General features: G+C 43.3%; 1 protein-coding gene across 6 annotated transcripts in view; it reads left to right on the top strand.

Moving 5' to 3' along the window:
• The window catches only part of fam53c (family with sequence similarity 53 member C), a 94,376-nt gene that overhangs the window by 44,778 nt on the left and 27,926 nt on the right, over positions 1–21,672 (top strand). For all 6 annotated transcript variants that reach the window (XM_085995178.1, XM_085995181.1, XM_085995180.1 and 3 more), the window contains one exon: positions 2,247–3,067. In XM_085995178.1, the coding sequence (XP_085851304.1) occupies positions 2,247–3,067 (821 nt within the window). The remainder of the gene's footprint in view (positions 1–2,246; positions 3,068–21,672) is intronic.

Below are 21,672 nucleotides of genomic sequence, written 5' to 3'. Positions count from 1 at the left end.
TAGACTTTAATCGACTGGTTGCTAAAAACATAGCATAAAAACACTGGGTGTGAGGATGACTCAAAATGATATGCATTCTTCCATTCATAGAAACATCAGATGTCATTGGAAGCTTTGAAACATGATACGATGGCGGCAGTGACTACTTTCCCATAGCATTGATCACAAGCAACCCCAACATTCATGCACATATTTGGCATTGGAACACTTCCAAATTGGGTGTGTCGCGATTAGCTGACATTGACCAATTCATCACTGGGTGGTTGTCGTCAACGGGACTAAATGAGGATTAGCTACACTCGGGCAGAAATGTCTTTCTACTCTGGTTTTCCACCCTCGCTTCCTGAAGCCACTGACGACTTACTGGGGTAGAGTTCCACAGGCAGCGAGAAGTACCTCACCCAAGTGATCAGTCTTCATATGTGTGACTACACATGGCGTGTTCGCAGGTTTTTTTGATCACAGTGGCATCACAAGAGTCCAATCCTGTCCTCGTCTGATGTCCACATGCACCCAATTTCCAATGAGATTCCCTGGATAGCCATCAGGAGCAGGAATACTAGCTTATTTTGTCCTTCTTAACTCGGGGGCCCTGAGGTTAATTGCAATACTCCACCAACCACCAGAGATAAGCTAGATCAACACAAACTATAAATTGAACTTTGGTCATTCTATTCAGTATGGCTTAGCATAATACTGGGAGCTAGCTTTACTCTCAAGGCCATCAGAGAGCTCCATAAGACTCCATGGCAAGTTGTAAAAAATGCCAGCATTTATTTGATGCTCAGTTTACTGTTCCAAGCCTTGGAGGGGGCAAGCAGTTTGATGCAGTGTAACCTGTTTCTGTATGTAAATAAAAGGTCAAGAATTGTTTGGAGTGAAAATTATTTTCATTTAGAAGTGCTGTTAGACAATGCTCTTGAAGCCGAGTGTTCTAATGAGAAGAGGCCACGTTTGTGGGCGTTCTGGCTATCAGCTGAGGTTCCTGCACAAATGACACAGCACAGAATGCAGAAAGTAGATACTGTGTCACACGACCTGTGGTTTATAGTTTGTTCACAATATTATCCTTTCAGCATCTACAAACAATGAAATAATTTTCTAATTTTGTCCTCTTTATGCCATAAGTATGCAATTGGTTTTGAATTGTTAATATCAGATCGATCATCATAAACATATTTTTGCAATGCAGCCAATTTTTCCATCATAAAATTCCATGGGTGGTTTCATTCTCTAATGCTATTCAGTGGATTGTTCAGAAATGATTGTTGCTGCTTTTCGTTTCTTTGTACCCTGCTGGCTTGCTCTCCCGCCCACCTACACAAGATGCCAAAGCCAGGCTGCCGGAGCGGTGAAGAAATCAAAATGAAACCCCTAAATACTTACTCAACTCCCCAACCTGTTGTGTGCCTGCATGCAGTGGTGGTGTTGGCTGGGTGGTTAAAGAGTGGAGTCAATTTGATGATGACCTTCCACGTCACCCGGCAGCAAGCTGCCAGTCCTTTCCCTAGGGAACGCCAGCCACACCCAGCCACAGTACTCCTTTCCTATCATTTACTTGGTTATCAAAGTCAACATACTGGCTTAATTCTCATCACCCCACGATACCCTTCTGCATGAGCACCTCATTTTAGTGGGAGGACCGTTCGATTACCTGTTGCTACTCCTACATGGCAAAGTGTTTCTATATTAATTTCCTAGTAAACTAGAAAAGATACCTCTTCCTTACTATAACATGCACATTCTTCCAAAACTTACTGCAGTTATGTTTCCAGAGTAATTTATTAATTCTACATTAATCTCCACAAGTAGATTCATAATCTTTGCTGGGCAGCCCAGGAAAATAAGCTGAATGAGAGGAGGGGGCGTAAAAATGGCACCTCGACCACTCTCATCTAGGTTGTACATGGTAAGTCAAACAGACAAGGAGGCTCCAGGTTCTCTTCCCAATCCAAGCTGCATTAGCTGATCTCAGCTGGGACAGCAATTAAGATGCTACAATTGATCTCCGAGCTGGGAAATTCTGCTTCCAATTGCTGTCCAATGAACCATGCTCAGATGCCCAGAAATGTGGAAGTTGGGCAAGGACATGATCAGGCTTGGTCATCCTTCATTGATACAATACCGATGGAACCATTACCCCATTGAGTCGATGTCTTCAGGAGAAGTCAGCGCTGAAATGCTTTGTTAATGCTTTCATGACATAATTGTCTTACTGACTGTTTTTCCCTGCTTTCTGTTTGCAGAGGAAAGGAAGTGGAATGTATTAGACACTTCAAACACCGAATTGCCAGTGAATATGGGGTTCCCTTCACTCACAAGCTACAACCTAAACAGCATTGACTCCTCCAGTCAGAAGAAATCCTCGTGGACAGGTCAGGCAACAAGTACATGGATGGGTCACGTGACGAGCACGTCGGTGGGGAATCTGAGTGACTTGCAGTTCTCTGAGAGTTTTGCCTCACTGCCAGATCCACCGACCAAAAGACACTGTCGATCACTCTCTGTGCCAGAAGACTTGTCACGCTGCAGGTCTCTTTGGAAGCCAATCGGATCCAAGGTGTGGACTCCTGTCAAACGGCGCTGCAACAGTGGTGGTAATGCAGGCGCACAGCTCTGTAACCCAACTCCGCGCCCCACCAGCCTCGGTCTCCAGCAGCTGCCCAACTCCGGCCTCCACTCGAACACCAGCAGTTTCACATTTTCCAGTCTCACGGCGTCTCCTGACTCCCCGTTGCCATGGATGCTGTCACCGAACAACCATTCCACAGATATTGGCGAGAGAACTTTTTTGGGCGTGCAGTGCATTTTGCCTGAGCAGTGCACATTCATTCCTCAAAGGCGCTTCTCACTGTCCCCGGTGCACATTCGGGAGGCAGCAAGATGTCTGCTGTCAGCCAAAAGCACACCCTCCTCCACTCCAGAGATGAACCGACGGCAGCAGGGCCTGTTGCGGAGTCACTCCCAGCCCTGCGACTTAAATGAACGCAAGTGTGGTATAAAACGGAGGCATGACGAGGATGTCCGGTGGACAAGGCCTGCTTTGGACTTCTTCAAGATGAACCAGGTACGTGCTGGTGGTGGAGGTGGGGGGGAAACCAATCCCTCCATTAACCTACAGTAAAACAACATGCAACATGGATACACCCAACTATGTTAAGGGTCTGGGTTCAGACCTGGAAGAGCTAGATTTAATTTTTTTTAATGTTTCCCGTGCCCCCTCCCCCCAATACTAACATAACATGTTTCTAATAAATAGCAAAGCTCTTATTAGCGAATCGTCAAGCCACTCAGCCACTTCTAATCTTTACAGATCCTGCTGTTTTTAAACATTATAAATTCTATGCCATCAAACTGATGACAACTAAAGATTATGTTTTTTATAAACTGCCTTCAAAAAATGCTTCTTATGCATCTAAATTCAGAAAGTAAGGGAAGAGGGAGGTAAAATGGATTCAACAGTTCATCTCCTGTTCCTCCATTATTGCTTTCGGTCAAGATGGCTGGTAATTTTAAGCCCTGTAATGGGAAAGGTGGTAGCAAGCTGAATCTACTAAAACTTCACAACAAATTGCTAAAAGCAAAGTGCTTGTAGAGTTTAAATACCAACTAGTAGATCTTCCAAGGTGTTACTCACTGGTAGTTTAGAGCCTGGAGTGCAAGTTCTCCTATTCATTGTAGCCCTGCTTCTGATGCCTTTTCACTTTTTCACCTCTTCTGCCTTTTCCATATTGTACAGAAGCTCCCCTCTTCTCCCTTCCCTTTCATAGTGTGCAGCAAGTGCCAAGTGAATGCTGGAAAGCTCTACAATAAAGTGTACCTTGAATTCCAGAAAGCTTTTGATAATAAAGTTCCATATGAAAGACTGCTACACAATCTTAAGGCAAATATGTATCCTAGGTAAAACCTGGAGGTGAATATGGAATTAGCTCAAAGAGAGGGAACAGTGGGTACTGGCTAAAGGAGTGATGCTGGGATGGGGAGATGTGCTGAAGTGGAGTATCTCAAGAATCACTGCTGGAGTCCTTACTATTGATGATCTACATAAATGACCAAGAAATCTCAAAATTCTACCCATTGCTCAGAAAGTGAACTGCAACATTTTGAAAATGCCAGAAGTGGAAGCATATTAAGGGCTTGAAATGCACATAGAACTGAGCCCAATAATTTTAAATATTGTAATTTGATTGTTGCAGCACAATCTCAGGGGTTGGTTCTGTACAGACAGTGGGCAGTGTGTTACTTCAACTGAATCTGTGCTTTCTACAGGAAAAGAAATTGTTGTTGTAACGTGATGCTCATGTGGTTTTGTTTGCAGGACAACTTGCTGGGATATACTATATAAATATTACACTGGACCAATACAAAACTATACTAAACAGAAAACAAATTCCTCCATTTGTGTTTGCAGTGAAAAAGCTCCATTTCCTTAAGCCAACATATAGATTGGGCTAACCAAATTAGTAACAATACTGAGGAGGAGGAATTCCTGGAGTGTATACGGGATGGTTTCCTGGACCAATATGTCGAGGAACCAACTAGAGATCAGGCCATCTTAGACTGGTTATTATGCAATGAGAAAGGATTCATTAGCAATCTTGTTGTGCGAGGCCCCTTGGGTCGGAGCGATCATAATATGATCGAATTCTTCATTTAAGATGGAGAGTGAAGTAGTTGACTCAGAGACTAAGGTCCTGAATTTAAATAAAGGGAACTATGATGGTATGAGACATGAGTTGGGTAGGATTGATTGGGTAATGTCACTCAAAGGGTTGACGGTGGATAGGCAATGGCAAACATTCAAAGATCGCATGGATGAACTACAGAATTTGTTTATCCCAGTTTGGCATAAAAATAAATCAAAAAAAGTGACTCAACCGTGGCTAACGAGGGAAATTAGGGATAACATAAGATCCAAAGAGAGGACATATAAATTGGCCAAAAAAAGCAGCAAACCTGAGGATTGGGAGCAGTTTAGGATTCAGCAAAGGAGGACAAAGGGATTAATTAAGAGGGGGAAAATAGATTATGAAAGTAAGCTTGCAAGGAACATAAAAACTGACTGTAAAAGCTTTTATAGATATGTGAAGAGAAAAAGATTGGTGAAGTCAAGCGTAGGTCCCTTACAGTCAGAATCAGGGGAATTTATAATGGGGAACAAAGAAATGGCAGACCAATTAAATACATATTTTGGTTCTGTCTTCACGAAAGAGGACACAAATAACCTCCCAGAGATGTTTGGTAATATAGGGACTAATGAGAGGGAGGAACTGAAAGAAATCAGTATCTGTAGGGAAATGGTGTTGGGGAAGTTGACGGGATTGAAGGCCGATAAATCTCCAGGGCCTGATAATCTACATCCTAGGGTACTTAAGGAAGTGGCCCTGGCGATAGTAGATGCATTGCTGGTCATCTTCCAGAACTCAATAGACTCTGGAACAGTACCCAATGGATTGGAGGGTAGCTAATGTTACCCCACTATTCAAAAAAGGTGGTAGAGAAAAAGCGGGGAATTATAGACCGGTAAGCCTGACATCGGTAGTGGGGAAAATGCTAGAGTCCATTATAAAAGATGTACAGGAAACTTTTTTTTATCCGGTTCCGACGTGGCGCCGGTTCATCAAAAATTCCGGATAACCGAAAGCTATAGTAAAAGATACGGAGCTGAGAGCTCCGTATAAAGCAACAAACCCTGTTGCTTAGCAACAGGTTCAGAACAATGGCCACAAGTTCCAAGCGTCTCTAGCTTAGCAACAGCTGCAGCCACACCCTTGCACAGCAACAGATCAAGGAAGGCAAGTAATAAAACTTACCTGAACCTGCCCCTGAATTTTGCCGGTTAACCGAGATTTCCGGTTATTTCGGTGCCGGTAAATCGAAAGTTTCCTGTAATAGCAGAGCACTTGGAGAGCAGTGACGGGATCGGACAAAGTCAACATGGATTTACAAAGGGTAAATCATGCTTGACTAATCTACTGGAATTTTTTGAGGATGTAACTGGTAAAATAGATAAGGGAGAACCAGTGGATGTGGTGTATTTGGACTTTCAGAAGGCTTTCGATAAGGTCCCGCATAAGAGATTAGCTTGCAAAATTGAGGCACATGGGATTGGGGGCAAGGTATTGACTTGGATAGAGAACTGGTTGGCAGATAGAAAGCAAAGAGTTGGAATAAACGGGTCGTTTTCCGAGTGGCAGGCAGTGACTAGTGGGGTACCGCAAGGATCAGTCCTAGGACCCCAGCTGTTCACAATATATATTAATGATCTGGACGAGGGAATTGGATGTAGTATCTCCAAATTTGCAGACGACACAAAGCTGGGTGGGAGGGTATGCTGTGAGGAGGATGTCGTGAAACTCCAGTACGATTTGGACAGGTTGGGTGATTGGGCAGAAACATGGCAAATGCACTATAATGTGGATAAATGTGAGGTTATCCACTTTGGTGGCAAAAACAGGAAGGCAGATTATTATTTGAATGGCAATAGATTGGGAGAAGGGGAAGTGCAAAGAGACCTGGGTGTTCTTGTGTACCAGTCGCTGAAGGTAAGCATGCAGGTGCAGCAGGCGGTTAAGAAGGCAAATGGTATGTTGGCCTTCGTATCAAGAGGGTTCAAGTACAGGAGCAAGGATGTCTTGCTGCAGTTGTACAGGGCCTTGGTGAGACTACACCTTGAGTATTGTGTGCAGTTTTGGTCGCCTTATCTGAGGAAGGATGTTCTTGCCATGGAAGGAGTGCAGCGAAGATTCACCAGGCTGATACCTGGGATGGCAGGAATGACGTATGAGAGGAGATTGTGTCGATTGGGCTTGTACTCACTGGAGTTTAGAAGATTGAGAGGGGATCTCATCGAAACTTATAAAATTCTGTCAGGCCTGGACAGACTAGATGCAGGAAGGATGTTCCCGATGGCCAGGGAGTCCAGAACTAGGGGTCATAGTCTAAGGATAAGGGGTAAGCCATTTAGGATTGAGATGAGGAGGAATTTCTTCACCCAGAGAGTGGTGAACCTGTGGAATTCTCTGCCACAGAGGGCGGTGGAGGCCAGTTCATTAAATATATTCAAGAAGGAGTTGGACATATTTCTTAAGGCTAAGGGAATCAAAGGATATGGGGAGAAGACAGGGACAGGGTACTGAATTTGGATGATCAGCCATGATCTCATTGAATGGCAGAGCAGGCTCGAGGGGCCGAATGGCCTACTCCTGCTCCTATCTTCTATGTTTCTATGTTTTTAACTCTAGCAGCACGCCTAGACACAAGTGACTGCATTTATATAATTGGAGATTACTGCAGATTGAAACTCTGGCTTTATAAATATCTAATTGCCATTTGAAACTTGTTTTTAAAAAGAAAAAGGAAAATCCTTTGCAGATAGTGCATAATAAAGTGTGTAAGTGATATTTTTAAAGACACTGGCACAGTTAAGTCATGAAGCTTCTGCAAGAGCTCTTGAAGACCTGCATCAGTTAGTGGTGCAATTACAATTAATTTTCTTTTCAGAACAGTAGACACGTCCTCCAAAATAGCTTGTGTAATGCGTGACTGCAGAATCGAGGATGCTGTGGTATTGTGGTAGATGTCCTGCACTAGTATAGATCTGCCTCTGTGTTTGGTTTTACGGCATTGGGCAGTGATGCCAGGGTTAGTGGAATAACTATGCAACCAAGTCTTAGTTCTTACTTGCCCAAATCCATGTTTACTTGCCAGAAATCTTCACACCTCCATATAAAATCAAGACCTTGCTATCTGACTCCTAGCTTATAGCTTCAACCACTCTTCCTCCACCAACCCTGTCCACAGCCCTACTGTAGTTCAAATGTAAGAAGTCACACAACACCAGGTTATAGTCCAACAGCTTTATTTGAAATCACAAGCTTTCGGAGCGCTGCTCCTTCTTCAGGTGAAGTGGAGAAATGCATAAAGACACAGCTTATATAGTCAGAGAATCATGTCAGATGTTTACAGGTAAAATTTCCAACTGCCATTTATCACACCTCGGCAGAGAGATAATCACAGCAGTCAAAGGTGTGAATGGTGTCCAAACAGGTCAGTCAGGGAAACATTACATCAAAGAACAATGGGGTGGGGTCACAAGGGGTCAAATATTGCAGATGCTGGGGTCTATGAAAAACAAAAAAACAGACAAAAAACATTTTTTTTGGCTGGAAATCACAGCAGGTCCGGCCGCATCTGTGTAGAGAGAACAAGCCAATGTCGACTCGAGTCTGGATGACCCTGCGTCAGGTGGGGTTACATGTAGCGTGACATGAACCCAAGATCTCGGTTGAGGCCGTCCTCATGGGTGCAGAACTTGGCTATCAGTTTCTGCTCGACGATTTTGCGTTGTCGTGTGTCTCGAAGGCCGCCTTGGAGGATGCTTACCCGAAGATCGGAGGCTGAATGTCCTTGACTGCTGAAGTGTTCCCCGACTGGGAGGGAACACTCCTGCCTGGTGATTGTTGCGCGGTGTCCGTTCATCCGTTGTCGCAGTGTCTGCATGGTCTCGCCGATGTACCATGCTCCGGGGCATCCTTTCCTGCAACGTATGAGGTAGACAACGTTGGCCGAGTCACATGAGTATGTACCATGTACCTGGTGGGTGGTGTCCTCACGTGTGATGATGGTATCTGTGTTGATGATCTGGCATGTCTTGCAGAGGTTGCTGTGGCAGGGTTGTGTGGTGTCGTGGTCGCTGTTCTCCTGAAAGCTGGGTAATTTGCTGCGAACGATGGTCTGTTTGAGGTTAGGCGGCTGTTTGAAAGCGAGTAGTGGAGGCGTGGGGATGGCCTTAGCGAGGTGTTCGTCGTCATCGATGACATGTTGAAGGTTGCGAAGAACATGGCGTAGTTTCTCCGCTCCGGGGAAGTACTGGACGACAAAGGGTACTCTGTTGGTTGTGTCCCGTGTTTGTCTTCTGAGGAGGTCTATGCGATTTTTCGCTGTGGCCCGTCGGAACTGTCGATCGACGAGTCGTGCGTCATATCCCGTTCTTACAAGGGCGTCTTTCAGTGTCTGTAGGTGTCCATCGCGTTCCTCTTCGTCTGAGCAGATCCTGTGTATTCGCAGGGCTTGTCCATAGGGGATGGCTTCTTTAACGTGGTTAGGGTGGAAGCTGGAGAAGTGAAGCATCGTGAGGTTGTCTTTGGGCTTGCGGTAGAGTGAAGTGCTGAGGTGTCCGTCTTTGATGGAGATTCGTGTGTCCAGGAATGAGACCGATTCTGAGGAGTAGTCCATGGTGAGTTTGATGGTGGGATGGAACTTGTTGATGTTATCGTGTAGTCTTTTCAGTGATTCTTCGCCGTGGGTCCATAGGAAGAAAATGTCGTCGATGTATCTGGTGTATAGCGTTGGTTGGAGATCCTGTGCTGCCGAGGTGTGATAAATGGCAGTTGGAAATTTTACCTGTAAACATCTGACATGATTCTCTGACTATATAAGCTGTGTCTTTATGCATTTCTCCACTTCACCTGAAGAAGGAGCAGCGCTCCGAAAGCTTGTGATTTCAAATAAAGCTGTTGGACTATAACCTGGTGTTGTGTGACTTCTTACATTTGTCCACCCCAGTCCAACTCCGGCATCTCCACACCATGGCTACTGTAGTTCAGCTAGTTCATGGATTAGCACTTAATAAAAGCTTAGAACCTTTTTACACAGTGCTCAACGTGTCCTGACTTGGATCATTATTTTTCATAAGTAATGGCAAAATAGTTTATACAAAATGTTGCCATGGACATTGCTTCATAACTACTTATTTGCATAGCCTGTTGCTCTTGAGTGTTCAGCAGTGGATCCTGGTTTAATTTGGCCTGTACTGTTCTGTACTTTACAGTGAGTTCAGTAGAAGAATCTTAGAGCTGTTGCAACTTGCAGTTCCCTTTATAAAGCGTCATAATCAGAGGGAAGAGCAGCAGGGGCATAGGAACCTCCCAGGTTGTCCTCCAAGTCACACCATCCCGACTTGGACATATATCGCTGTTCCTTCATTGTCGCTGGGTCAAAATCCTGAAACACCCTACCTAACAATAGCATTGTGGGTATACCTTCACCACACAGACTGCAGCAGTCCACCACCTTCTCGAGGGCCATTAGGGATAGGCAATTAATGCAGGCCTTGCCAGTGACACCCACATCGGGAAGAATGATTTTTAAAAAATGCAATTAACTGGATAGTGACCAAGATCCCCAATCTCGTTAACAACCACACAAACATCTTATATCATGATTATTAAATGGGAGGTACTACAAATGTAAATTGTGCAGATGCAGATATGTATGTAAGGGGCAGTCTACTTACAACAGTCGGAGCAGCCCTGGATTCAGTACATTAGGTGAAATGAGTCCGTGCTCCAGGGGTACCTGCCCTTTTAACTTGGTTCCCTAATTTGAATGAGTTGCCCTGGCAAATCTACTGGTTGGACCCAGTTCAGAGGCATGCTGCTACTCTTGGAGGAGAAAGTGGAAATACCAGCATACCCCAGCTTCTTTCTCCTCCCTGCATATGAACAACTCTTAGCTACATGTCTGATCATAGTGCTGTGATCTTCTGTAAGTGAGGCTTAGTACTCTCCTGGCAAGCACTACCAATGGAGAGTGGCAGCAAGAGGAAGAACCATTTAGATTCTTATTGAAAGGAAATGTCTACATAATCGATGCTATTGCACACTTTTTAAAAAAAAAAATGTATTTTCTTATTCAGCTGCATTATTGAGTCTTCGAATATTTTCATAATCTTTTAACCTAATTTTATAAGTGGTTCTTTGCATGCTATTTCCACCCACCCTTCTCTGATAATGCCAAATATATTTAAAAGTTACAAACAGGAAGCCAATGCCTCTTTGCTTCATGCACCCACTTCCCTTAATTAGAAGAAAACCTATTCTACTAGTCACTTTTTTTTTCCATTATCATGAATTTTGACTTGTGCATTATGTAAGGTACCAGAATTGCAGTGATAAAGGCCAGCAGCTTGTGGACAGTCGAACTGAAACCACAGCACTTTAACACTCATATATGAAAGCTATCAACTTCACTGGGTTATCCACAAACCAACAGAGACAAGTTTTTGAGTCAAAGCTCACTCCTGTTCTGTTTTATCTTACAAGAGACTGTTTAGGCGATTCTGTGTGGCCACACTGGCCCATTATGGTATGTTCTGAACTTTACTAACAAGAAGAAAACTTTAGTCTTTGTTGATGCTGAGCGCACAATGCCACCTGCATTGCCAGTCACACGTGATGGGTTATGTGCTGTGTCCTTTTACGTAACCAACTTTGAACTAAATACAGCTTGCTTAAAAGATATCACATTCCAGGGTGGCGATACTAACTTTATTTACTTAATGCAATTCCTTCTCAAACTGCCCCCCCCCCCCCCCCCCCCCCCCCCCAAAAAAAAATCCTCAGGATACTAATGTGTTATTATTGCAGCTGCAGTGGGGGAAATAGTTTTTATTTTGAAGTTTTAAAAAAAAGTAGAAAAAACAATATTTTCCCTTGGAATTTAAAACGCAATCAATAACTCCCTGAATGGTGAAAAACAGAATGTGTGGCTGTTGCACTAAGCTTCAAATTGGAGCTAATGCTGAGCATGCCAGTTGAGGTGGGGGAATGCTGAATTATACAGGACTGAAAGGTGCGTGCGAGAAGAGGCAATCTTAGAATGTGTTTGCCAAGCCTCCTTCCCTCTAAGAACAGCATAGAGATGGTCAAGAGGCAAAAAAATTGAGAAACTGCATTCTTCTTCATTTGGGCATCTTCACAAACTGTTGGAACATAGCCATCTGCTAAACAGCCCAAATTATTATTCTGTCTGTCCTGACTGGACAGAGTCAGAATAGTTTATTTCAGTCTGAACCTGATCTAAACAAACTTCACAAAATCCCACACCAAACCAGAACATAAACCTGTTGGGGCCTGGGAGATGGTTGGAAATAGTCATGGTATGTGAAGGATGCCCAACATTTGAAGGATACCAATCCAAAGAATGAAGACTCCACAAGGTAGGTAATCTGTTTACTCTGTCATGGGAATGAGTGGGAGGTGATTTGCTTCAATGACAACTGTTTTGTACAGTACTTTGGATTAATAACTAAGCTGTGATAAGGGCTCGGTACTATTTAGCTTGGAAGGAACCAGATTCCTTCATAATTGATGTGGTTGTGGTTCAGTGTTCTTAAACTTCTGATTTAGTCTGCAGCAATGAATGTAAAGGCAAAATGACTTGTGCTAATTATTCTGAAAATAAATAAAGAAGTTTTGGAAACTGGCCTGAATTTTGAAGGGGCTTGCTTGGCTGTAGCACAGTTTCTGTAGGGTAGACTCTTTTATGATCTTGTTTTTCTTGAGTGATTAAAGAAGTGGCACCCTCTCATTAACCCCATGAACACTGGGAGATCTGCCGATTCTCCAATGTGCAGAATTCTTTCCTTCTTTCAGAAACACCAAGTTTATGATTCCAAGTATTGCAAGGTGGGCCTGTGGTGGATGACGGGAACTCAATGTGCTTGTACTCTGACTGGCCCCTGAGATTTCCAGAAGGTTCCTGATCTTGGTTCTGTCAGCAGAAGGGATTGCTAAGCGGAAGGAGAAACTTTGGTAATTGCTGCTCACCTCTTGACGCTGTGTGTCTATTACTGCCCTTTCGGCTGTGTGTGGCCCCAGAAGGAAAGAGGGAGAAATTGACTGGTTAATCTTTGGACAGCATGCCAGGTAATGAATGCCATTGTCGTTCTTCATTCTTCCTTGAAGAATCCCCTGGGCTGCTCTTTCTCATAAAGCACTTTGACACTCTTGTATGCGGTTGCAAAACAGAAATGGTACTCTTGAGTCTCCAGTGGTCTAGTTCAATTTACAATATATTCTGCTCACTTATTTTATTAGTGCTTTTTGGTTGCTTTGCGTTTCTAAGAGGGTTCACTTAAAGGATTAAATTCAAGAATTAGGAAAGCTGCTTCCTCAGTGGTACAATGAGTAGCTGAGCCATATAGACCAGGAAGGTCCCAACTTAGATCTCTGGTCTCTGCTGAGTTAGCTGATAATTGGCCATCTTGACGATAGAAATACTGCAATTGGCTTCAGTCCCTGGTTAGGAAAGGGAAAATCTGCTAGGATTTCCAGTGGATGGAAAATGTCACAGACACTGTTTTCTTTTGTGTCACAATAACGTGAGAGCTGGTCACTCAGATTGATGAACCAAGTTGGAAGTGTGCTGTCTTGGAGGCCACGTTTTCAGGTGTGTTGCAATGGACTCTCACTAGCCAACAATAATATAATATAATTATGTCAATATACTCTAAAATGTACTGGGGTGATTTTAAGGCTGTGATCTTTTGAGTTAAGGTGCTAGCTCAAGCTTTGCCTTTGTCGTTTCTCTAATGCCAAATGACTCACAAGTAGCAACTATTCTCTGGCATTTTCGTGTTTGGAACTGGGGAAGGGAGGTGACTAGGAAGAGTTGCTAGAAATTTCCTCTTTTTCTTGTCTCTGTCTCTTTTCCCCCCCCCCCCCCCCCCCAGCACCTTTTTATTCCTCAGACAAGTGACACAGTTCAGCTTGTCTGTAGTCCTGGCCAATGCTGCGCTTTATAACTGATGTATCAGGATGTGCGCTACAGCAGTGCCGGGGAGGTAGTTGCTGCCTGTCAGTATCTCCCCTCCCTTGGACCGTGGTTTAATGCCCTCTTCCTGGAAGGACAAATCTGAATATGAATGTCAAGTCTAGGATTGCTCAAGAGAGAGTGTGCCCTTGAACTGTAGCTGTTGCAGTATGGTAAACATGGGATGTCTTCTTGTAGATGGGTGTGTAGCATGGAGTTGTTGACATTCTGAAGCTAGTTTTATTTTGGCTGTTTTGCTGAATATAGTCAACGCACATAGCTATCTAAGGTTCTTCAGCGTGCCACGGTCTGTTGGGTGAAGCCACAAATTACCTGATTGATCCGTTGACCCTCTTTCCCCCCCCCCCCCCACCCCCACTCTTTCTCATCTACATGCTACCTCATGCATCTATTTAAATCAGGACCCTATTTAAGTTTGGATCGTTGTGCAAGCCCCACCCAGTGGAAATGAATGGACAGCGGTCCTTCAAGGGACCACTGAAGGGAACCCGGCAAACGTGCAGAACTTACCAAATTTTTCCGTTAATGCTTTTGATTCCATAAAAATCACCCTGCTTGTTGCGGGTCCCACCACTGGACCACACCCCAAAGTCTCCCTGCCGCCGTAGCTTCACAGGAGCGTCCGCTTTCTTTCTCTCTTTCCCCCCGCCCCCCCACACACTGCACCCTCCCTCAATCTGCAAGCTGTTTCTCGGGGCTTGTTCTGTGCTGGCAGCTCACCAATGTTATTTAAATGAGGCCCAATCACCGTAATGAGTCGGGCCTCCCACTGGTGACATTGCTGCGCCCATCGACGTACAGTCAAAATGGAAATCACCCCTGCGAGTCTTCATTGAGAGTATTGGGTAAATCATTGGCCACACAAAGGCAAAAGAAACTCCATCTACTTCACCTGCCATCCTGTGATAAGGAAAAGAAAAGCTCCTGAAAGTACAACCAGCCAGCGACATTTGCTGATGTCTGATACCTAGAGGAGAATTTTAAACTAACCCGCCTGGCGGGGAACTGACTGAAGTCAATGGAGAGTAAAATTAGGCGGCCAATCTGATCCTGTCAGTTATCTGCTGGGCAGGTTAGGTTAAAATGACCTCCAAAACGACTGCAATGAGAATGCACCGCACCACACAGATGTAAAGTGAATTTGTAATCTATCACTCCACACAAGCTTTGGTTCGTCACTCCATGAGAAGGTTGCGGTAGTTACCTCGGTGAAATTTGCTTGTGTTTTTTGGGTAGCATCTTGCCTTTTTTGGTTACCCTTTCCCAATTTTTCTCCCCCTCAGCTCCTGAAGGCACCGACTGTGGCTGGGGCACAGTTTCACAGCCACCGATAGTTCTCGGTATCTTACCCCAAGTAGCCATTCTGTGTGAACCCAGAAAATGAATGTTATTGGGCTGTTCCAGCACGAGCAACAGCACAGCAAAACCTGTCCTCACCTGATTTCCACATAGCACTTTCCAGCAGGGGATCACAGGGCAGCAATCAGAAGTGGTAACGAGGACTACTTCAATTTCCCTCGTCCCCCGTCTCCCCGCCCCCCCCCCCCCCCCCCAAAGCATGGGCAATATTGCTAATTGTCGTACTTCAGTTGTTGCGCCTTGGCTAACATGGTCTGCTGATATGTAGCATGATTTTTTAAAATCAGCCTTCCAGCCAAAGATCAGGGTCCTGCTCCTCGTATTTGGTGGAAGAGTAGTGGTGAGAGAAAAGTTAACCAACGGAACTACTCTCTTTTTGACACACAATTTTCCAATTGAAACGGGGATCAGTGTGGCACCCAAATGGCCGGGAATGTTTGAGGACAGGATGTGGAGAAACAGCAGGAGACTGTGTCCAGGCATGTCACGCCGTCACAAGGTCTGTGATTAAATGGTAAAATAAACAGGAAGAGTTGGAAATCTGAAATAAAAAGTGAAAATTCTAGAAATGCACAGTAGGTCAGTCAGGATCAGTAAAGAGCAAATACAAAGTGTGATGTTTTGAGTATGTAAGAAGTCACACAACACCAGGTTATAGTCCAACAGCTTTATTTGAAATCACAAGCTTTCGGAGCGCTGCTCCTTCTTCAGGTGAAGGGTACACACCTGTCAGAACATGTCTTTTCTCTTTACAGATGCTGACTGACCTGTTGTGTATTTCTAGCTTTTTTTGTTTTTGTCTAAGATATCATCATCAGTGGTCTGCCAAAGTCCAGGTTCTGGCTCAATTCTCTTTTCTGCAACCTGCTCTATCTTGTGCTTCTCTCTCCAGCTCTCCATATGATCTCCCATTCTTCAGGTGGTCCAGAAGCATTGTTCTTTATCTCCCTCTTTTTCCTTCCATCCAATCTAAGATATATAGCACTCATTTCACCAACCTGGGCAGGGTGAACCCGACTGGCATTCAAATATAGGACTGTCCAGATGAACTACCCATAGTGGAAAACCTATGTTGTACCGTGTAAGTACATTCTGCCCCATAAGCCTACTGTACCTAACTCTCAAGCCAATCTAAGCATTGTCTTTTTTATTTGAGGACCCAGTAGTTGAAGAACTGCAGTGTATTTACTTGAATAGAAAACCATTATTGTAGTTCCTGTTCTAGCACAAAAGACAGAAAGGCCTGAGGAGTGAGCAACTTTGGTTTTTGAAAGTTACTTTGCTGATCCTGGTTTTGTGTTGACTTGTCTGCACTGATGGAAGCAGCTTTCCTGATGTCTTGTTTCAGTGGCAGCTGTGTGCGGTTTTTGGCAGCCCTTTCAGTTTGCCCGCGGTTAATTTGCAGTGCGCACTCCATACACTGGACTAGTACATAAGCTTTTGGTGCAGCTGGACTGCTGCCTTGGGCACAACATGCTTCAAAAACCATGCAGCTAACAAAAAAACTACTGCCCCCATTCTTTAGGGATATTTGGACAGCACAGTTGTTTTAGTCTGTCAGCAATGTATTGGCACCACAATGACGGACTAGTTGCAAAATGCCATCACAGCCCACAAGTTTGCAGCAAGTAAATGATTCCTGTTTGTGGAAATTTGGATGTGAGCAAAAGATTATCAAAGTGGTTATCAGTGTGAATGCCAGTGACATGCTTGTTTACTGGCACTACCTAGCACAAGTTTTCTGTTGATTTATAGTATAACCGAGGACCAAAATGAGGCATAATTTTGGAATGAGTGATCTTGAACCATTCTTTGGCCACCATTTTGATCTTCCATATACCCCAAGTGCTACAGCAGCTTGCTTAACAATGCCTCCTTGCCCAGCATAGGAAATCGAACTATTTCTCTCCATTGCCGTGGTGTTGCATTTACAGCATATTGTCCTTAATTCCACAACTCCTTCACCCCATCAGGTAGAGGCCTAGGAAGCAATGACCTCCTTGGAGCAGGCACTATAAGAACTGTGTGCATGTTCTTGGGAAGGCACTTGACCTCCATACACCACTTTACACTGACACAGCCAAGATCAAAACCTCTCCCATGGCCATCGTTTAGGGAAGGGGTCCTCCGTAATGTCCTGCTTCGTTAAGCAATATGTCGACACACTGCCCCAAACCATATTTTAAAATTTTCACGAAAGCCAGTTTGTCTCCTCCTAAATTCCTTTAATTCAGAACACTTTTACTAATGGTGATGGAAAATTTTCCGCATGCTCACTTTCAAAAAACAAAACGGTGCTAAAAATGCAAAAAGCAGATAAATTTTAACCTTTGATCAGCTCAGCTAATTTGAATTGCTTAACACAAAGGCCTTTGACAAGCACTTCTGTTGTATTCAGCCTGTATATAAAGTTTCATTGAAATATTCTGCGTGTGTCTGTCTCTTCTCCCCTCTCCCTCCCCCTCCCCACCACCAAGAGTCTTTCTTTCCATAGTTATCATTTCAGCATTGAACGGTCCCTTTGTAATATAGGACACTAATTACAGATTTTTTTTGATGCTGCTTTCTCTGGAGAAACAGCAGGCTAATTATCGGTCCCTCTCACTAAGAACGTTGCTTTTGTAAAGCTTCAAGTATCTGGAGTCTCTTGGAGACATCTGCTTGTAATGCTCAAGTTGAAAAGCCTCATGAATTCAGCGAGTCTGTTTCTGCACCGTGTGTAATTAGAGTTTGAAAACTTGCCACAGAAGCACTGAGCCAAGTGGTATTTCTACACAACGGAAGAATCCTCCTTGTGAACAGGTTCTGGGATCCTATTCAGATGCTTTTTGTACTGTAGCAATTAGGCCTAAAGTTATGCATATCTTTTTTTATATTCTGTTTTACTTTCCATCTGGGCTTCATATATAAGAATATCGACTGGAAGTGTCGATACCCTGAAAAGCAAGCTGCTTTTACTGTACACCACTCAATGTAGCTGTTTTGGCATCAACATTGGATTTAAAGCTATCCTTCTGCTTTCAAAAGTATTAATGATTTGAGGCCATAAAAGTTTGCAATTTGCACCTAATCTGATACTCTTTTTTCTCCCTTGCCCAGCTTGTAACTGAAGTGGGATGGATATTCCTGGCATTCTCTATAATTTCATTTACAGTTCCCCCATTTGACCAGGAGCAGCAGTGTACTGCTGTGGAGAGATCATCAGCAGCCTACTCGCAACTCTCTGCTTAAAGTTGAGGGGATGCCAGGTTGTGTTGGATGGTATGATGCTATCCAACAGTTTACTTTGGATCTGCAGTCCTTTCCCTTGTTTTGAGCTTGAGGCCCTGTTTTTTGAACAATTACCCAAATTTTGTAATATACATACATGTAACTTTTACTTAGTTTAATGGTGTACATTTTTATATCAAAGAATAAATTAAAGGTTTGTGATCTCCTAAGTTTTCCTCAGTTTGGCAGGTTTGGATCTGGATTATTTTTAAATGCCTGTACTTGGTCTCTGGGGGGAAGCTTTACTCTGGGTGCTAGGTGTAGTGATATTGTGACTATGTTTTTACCCCAATTTTCCCCCTCCTAGTCTTTGTGAGTTGGGGTTTGTTATTGGGCTGCAGCATGTCTTGAAAGTACGACAGTCTTGGAATCCCCCACGCAGGATCTTCTCTCGAGCCCAGCAAGATCTGTCCATATATAAAATGTTTGCACATCCAGACTTGCAAAGTTATACAATCCTAGAAGTCTCAGCACAGGAGGAGCCAATTAGCTCATTGTATTGCTGGCAGCACAGATTTTGATGAAAAGTATGATGTATAACTTGCCATGCAGTTCAAAATTGGGATGGAAAATCATTTCCAAAATGAATACCAGTTAATCTGGTATAAGAACTTAAGAATTAGGAGCAGGAGTAGGCCATACGGCCCCTTGAGCCTGCTCTGCCATTCAATAAGATCATGGCTGATCTTCGACCTCAAATCCACTTTCCCGCCAGATCCCCATATCCTTTGATTCCCCTAGAGTCCAAAAATCTATATCTCAGCCTTGAATATACTCAACAATTCAGCATCCACAGCCCTTTGGTTTAGAGCATTTCAAAGATTCACAACCCTCTGAGTAAAGATGTTCCTCCTTATCTCAGTCTTAAATGGCCGACCCCTTATCTTGAGACTGTGCCTCCTAGTTCTCGACTCTCCAGCCAGGGGAAACAACCACTCAGCAGCTATCCTGCCAATCCTCCTCAGAATCTTATATGTTTCAATGAGATCACCTCTCATTCTTCTAAACTCCAGAGAACATAGGTCCAATCTACTCGATCTCTCCACATAGGGCAACCCTCTCATCCCAGGAATCAATCTAGTGAACCTTTGTCACACCGCCTCTAAGGCAAGTATATCCTTCCTCAGATAAGAAGACCAAAACTGTGCACAGTACTCCAGGTGTGGTCTCACCAAAGCCCTGTACAATTGTAGCAGGACTTCCTTACCCTTAGCCTTTATTGCAAGGAGGTTAAAGTACAACATGCCATTTGCCTTCCTAATTGCTTGCTGTACCTGCATGCTAACACTGTTTCCTGTACGAGAATGCCTAAGTCTCTCTGAACACCAACATTTAATAGTTTCTCACCATTTAAAAAGTACTCTGTTTTTCTATTCCACCTACCAAAGTGAATAACCTCATATTTCCCCATGTTATACTCCACCTTATTGCCCATTCACTTAACCTGTCTATATCCCTTTGGAGGCTCTTTGTGTCCTCCTTACAGCTTACTTTCCCACCTAGCTTTGTATAGTCAGCAAACTTGGATACATTACACTCAGTTGCTTCATCGAAGTCATTAATATAGATTGTAAATAGCTGAGGCCCAAGCACTGATCCTTGCGGCACTCCACTATTTACAGCCTGCCAACCTGAAAATGACCCGTTTATCCCTACTCTCTTTCTTTTGTCCGTTAACCAATCCTCTATCCATGCTAATATATTACCCCCAACCCCTTGAGCCCTTATCTTGCATAACAGCTTTTTATGTGGCACCTTCAATGCCTTTTGAAAATCCATTTGGATACTACATCATTGTTTCTCTTTATCCTGCTAGTTACCTCCTCAAAAAACTCTTAATAAATTTGTCAAACACGATTTCCCTTTCATAAAACCATGTTGTCTCTGTCTAATCATATTATGATTTTCTAAGTACCCTGTTACCACTTCCTTAATAATGGATTCCAGCATTTTCCCAACGACTGATGTCAGGCTAACTGGCCTGTAATTCCCTGTTTTCTCTCTCCTTTCTTGAATAGCAGGGTTACGTTTACTACCTTCCAATCCACTGGGACTGTTCTAGAATCTAGGGAATTTTGGAAGATCACAACTGATGCATCCACTATCTCTGCAGCTACCTCTTTTAGAACCCTAGGATGTAGGCTATCAGGTCCAAGGGATTTGTCGGCTTTTAGTTTCTCAAGTACTTTTTTTACACTGATATTAATTACTTTAAGTTCCTCACTTTCATTAGCCCCTTGGTTCCCCACTATTTTTGGTACGCTTTTTGTGTCTTTCTACTGTGAAGACAGATACAAAATATTTGTTTAAAGTCTCTGCCATTTCCTTATTCCCCATTATAAATTCTCCTGTCTCAGCCTCTAAGGGACCAATGCTTACTTTTGCTACTCTCTTCCTTTTTATGTACTGTACTTGTAGAAGCCCTTACAATCTGTTTTTATATTTCTTGCTAGTTTACTCGCATTCTATTTTCTCCCTTTTAATCAATTTTTTGGTCATCCTTTGCTGGATTCTAAAACTCTCCCAATCCTCAGGCTTACTACTATTCTTTGCAACATTATAAGCCTCATCTTTTAATCTAATACTATCCTCAACTTCTTTAGTTACCTATGGAAGGATCACTTTTACATGGAGTTTTTATTTTTCAATGGAATGTATATTCATTGAGAATTTTTGAAATATTTCTTTAAATTTTTTCCACTGCTTATCTACCGTCATACCTTTTAATCTAATTTCTCAATCTACCTTAACCAACTCGCCCCTCATACCTTTAAGTTTAAGACTAGTTTTGGACTTAGAATTTCACCTTGAGTTTGAGAGTGACATACTTATAATATGATCACTCTTCCCCAGAGAATCCTTTACTATGAGATTACTAATTAACCCTGTCTCATTACATAATAAATCTAAAATCGCCTGTTCCCTGGTTGGTTCCACAACACATTGTTCTAGGAAACTGTCTTGAATGTATTTCATGAACTCATCCTCCAGACTACCTTTACCAATTTGAATTGCCCAGTCAATATGAAGATTTAAAGTCCCCCACAATTATTGCATTACCTTTGTTACAATGGTATGACATTCTCTGTGAATGTAAATCGCCGTATGTATCTTACTTGAACATTCTCTAACTGTTGCACGGTAATTCGGGCTAAATGAATGGTACCTGAAGTGAAGCTACTTTCTCTGTAGATGTACTGCTTCAAGAAGGTGAGCTGTGTACCTGGAGGAGATTGTATCCCATCTACCGCGATTTACTGCCAACATTTTCTCCCAAAAAAGCAGAAACAACCATAGTGCTTTTTTTTTTAAAGACGTCTGTCTAGGCCCTTTCTCAATAGCAGTGCTTGGCTGCGATGTTTCTCCCTCCATCACCTGAATATGCACTTCCATTCATTTTTGAATACGTTCATCTATTCCCAATAT

The sequence above is a fragment of the Somniosus microcephalus genome, chromosome 8 (genome assembly GCF_052327205.1).
Source record: "Somniosus microcephalus isolate GS21.2 chromosome 8, FLI_Smic_1.0, whole genome shotgun sequence".
In the NCBI taxonomy this organism is placed as follows: domain Eukaryota; kingdom Metazoa; phylum Chordata; class Chondrichthyes; order Squaliformes; family Somniosidae; genus Somniosus; species Somniosus microcephalus.
This window is presented reverse-complemented; position numbering and strand designations above follow the sequence as displayed.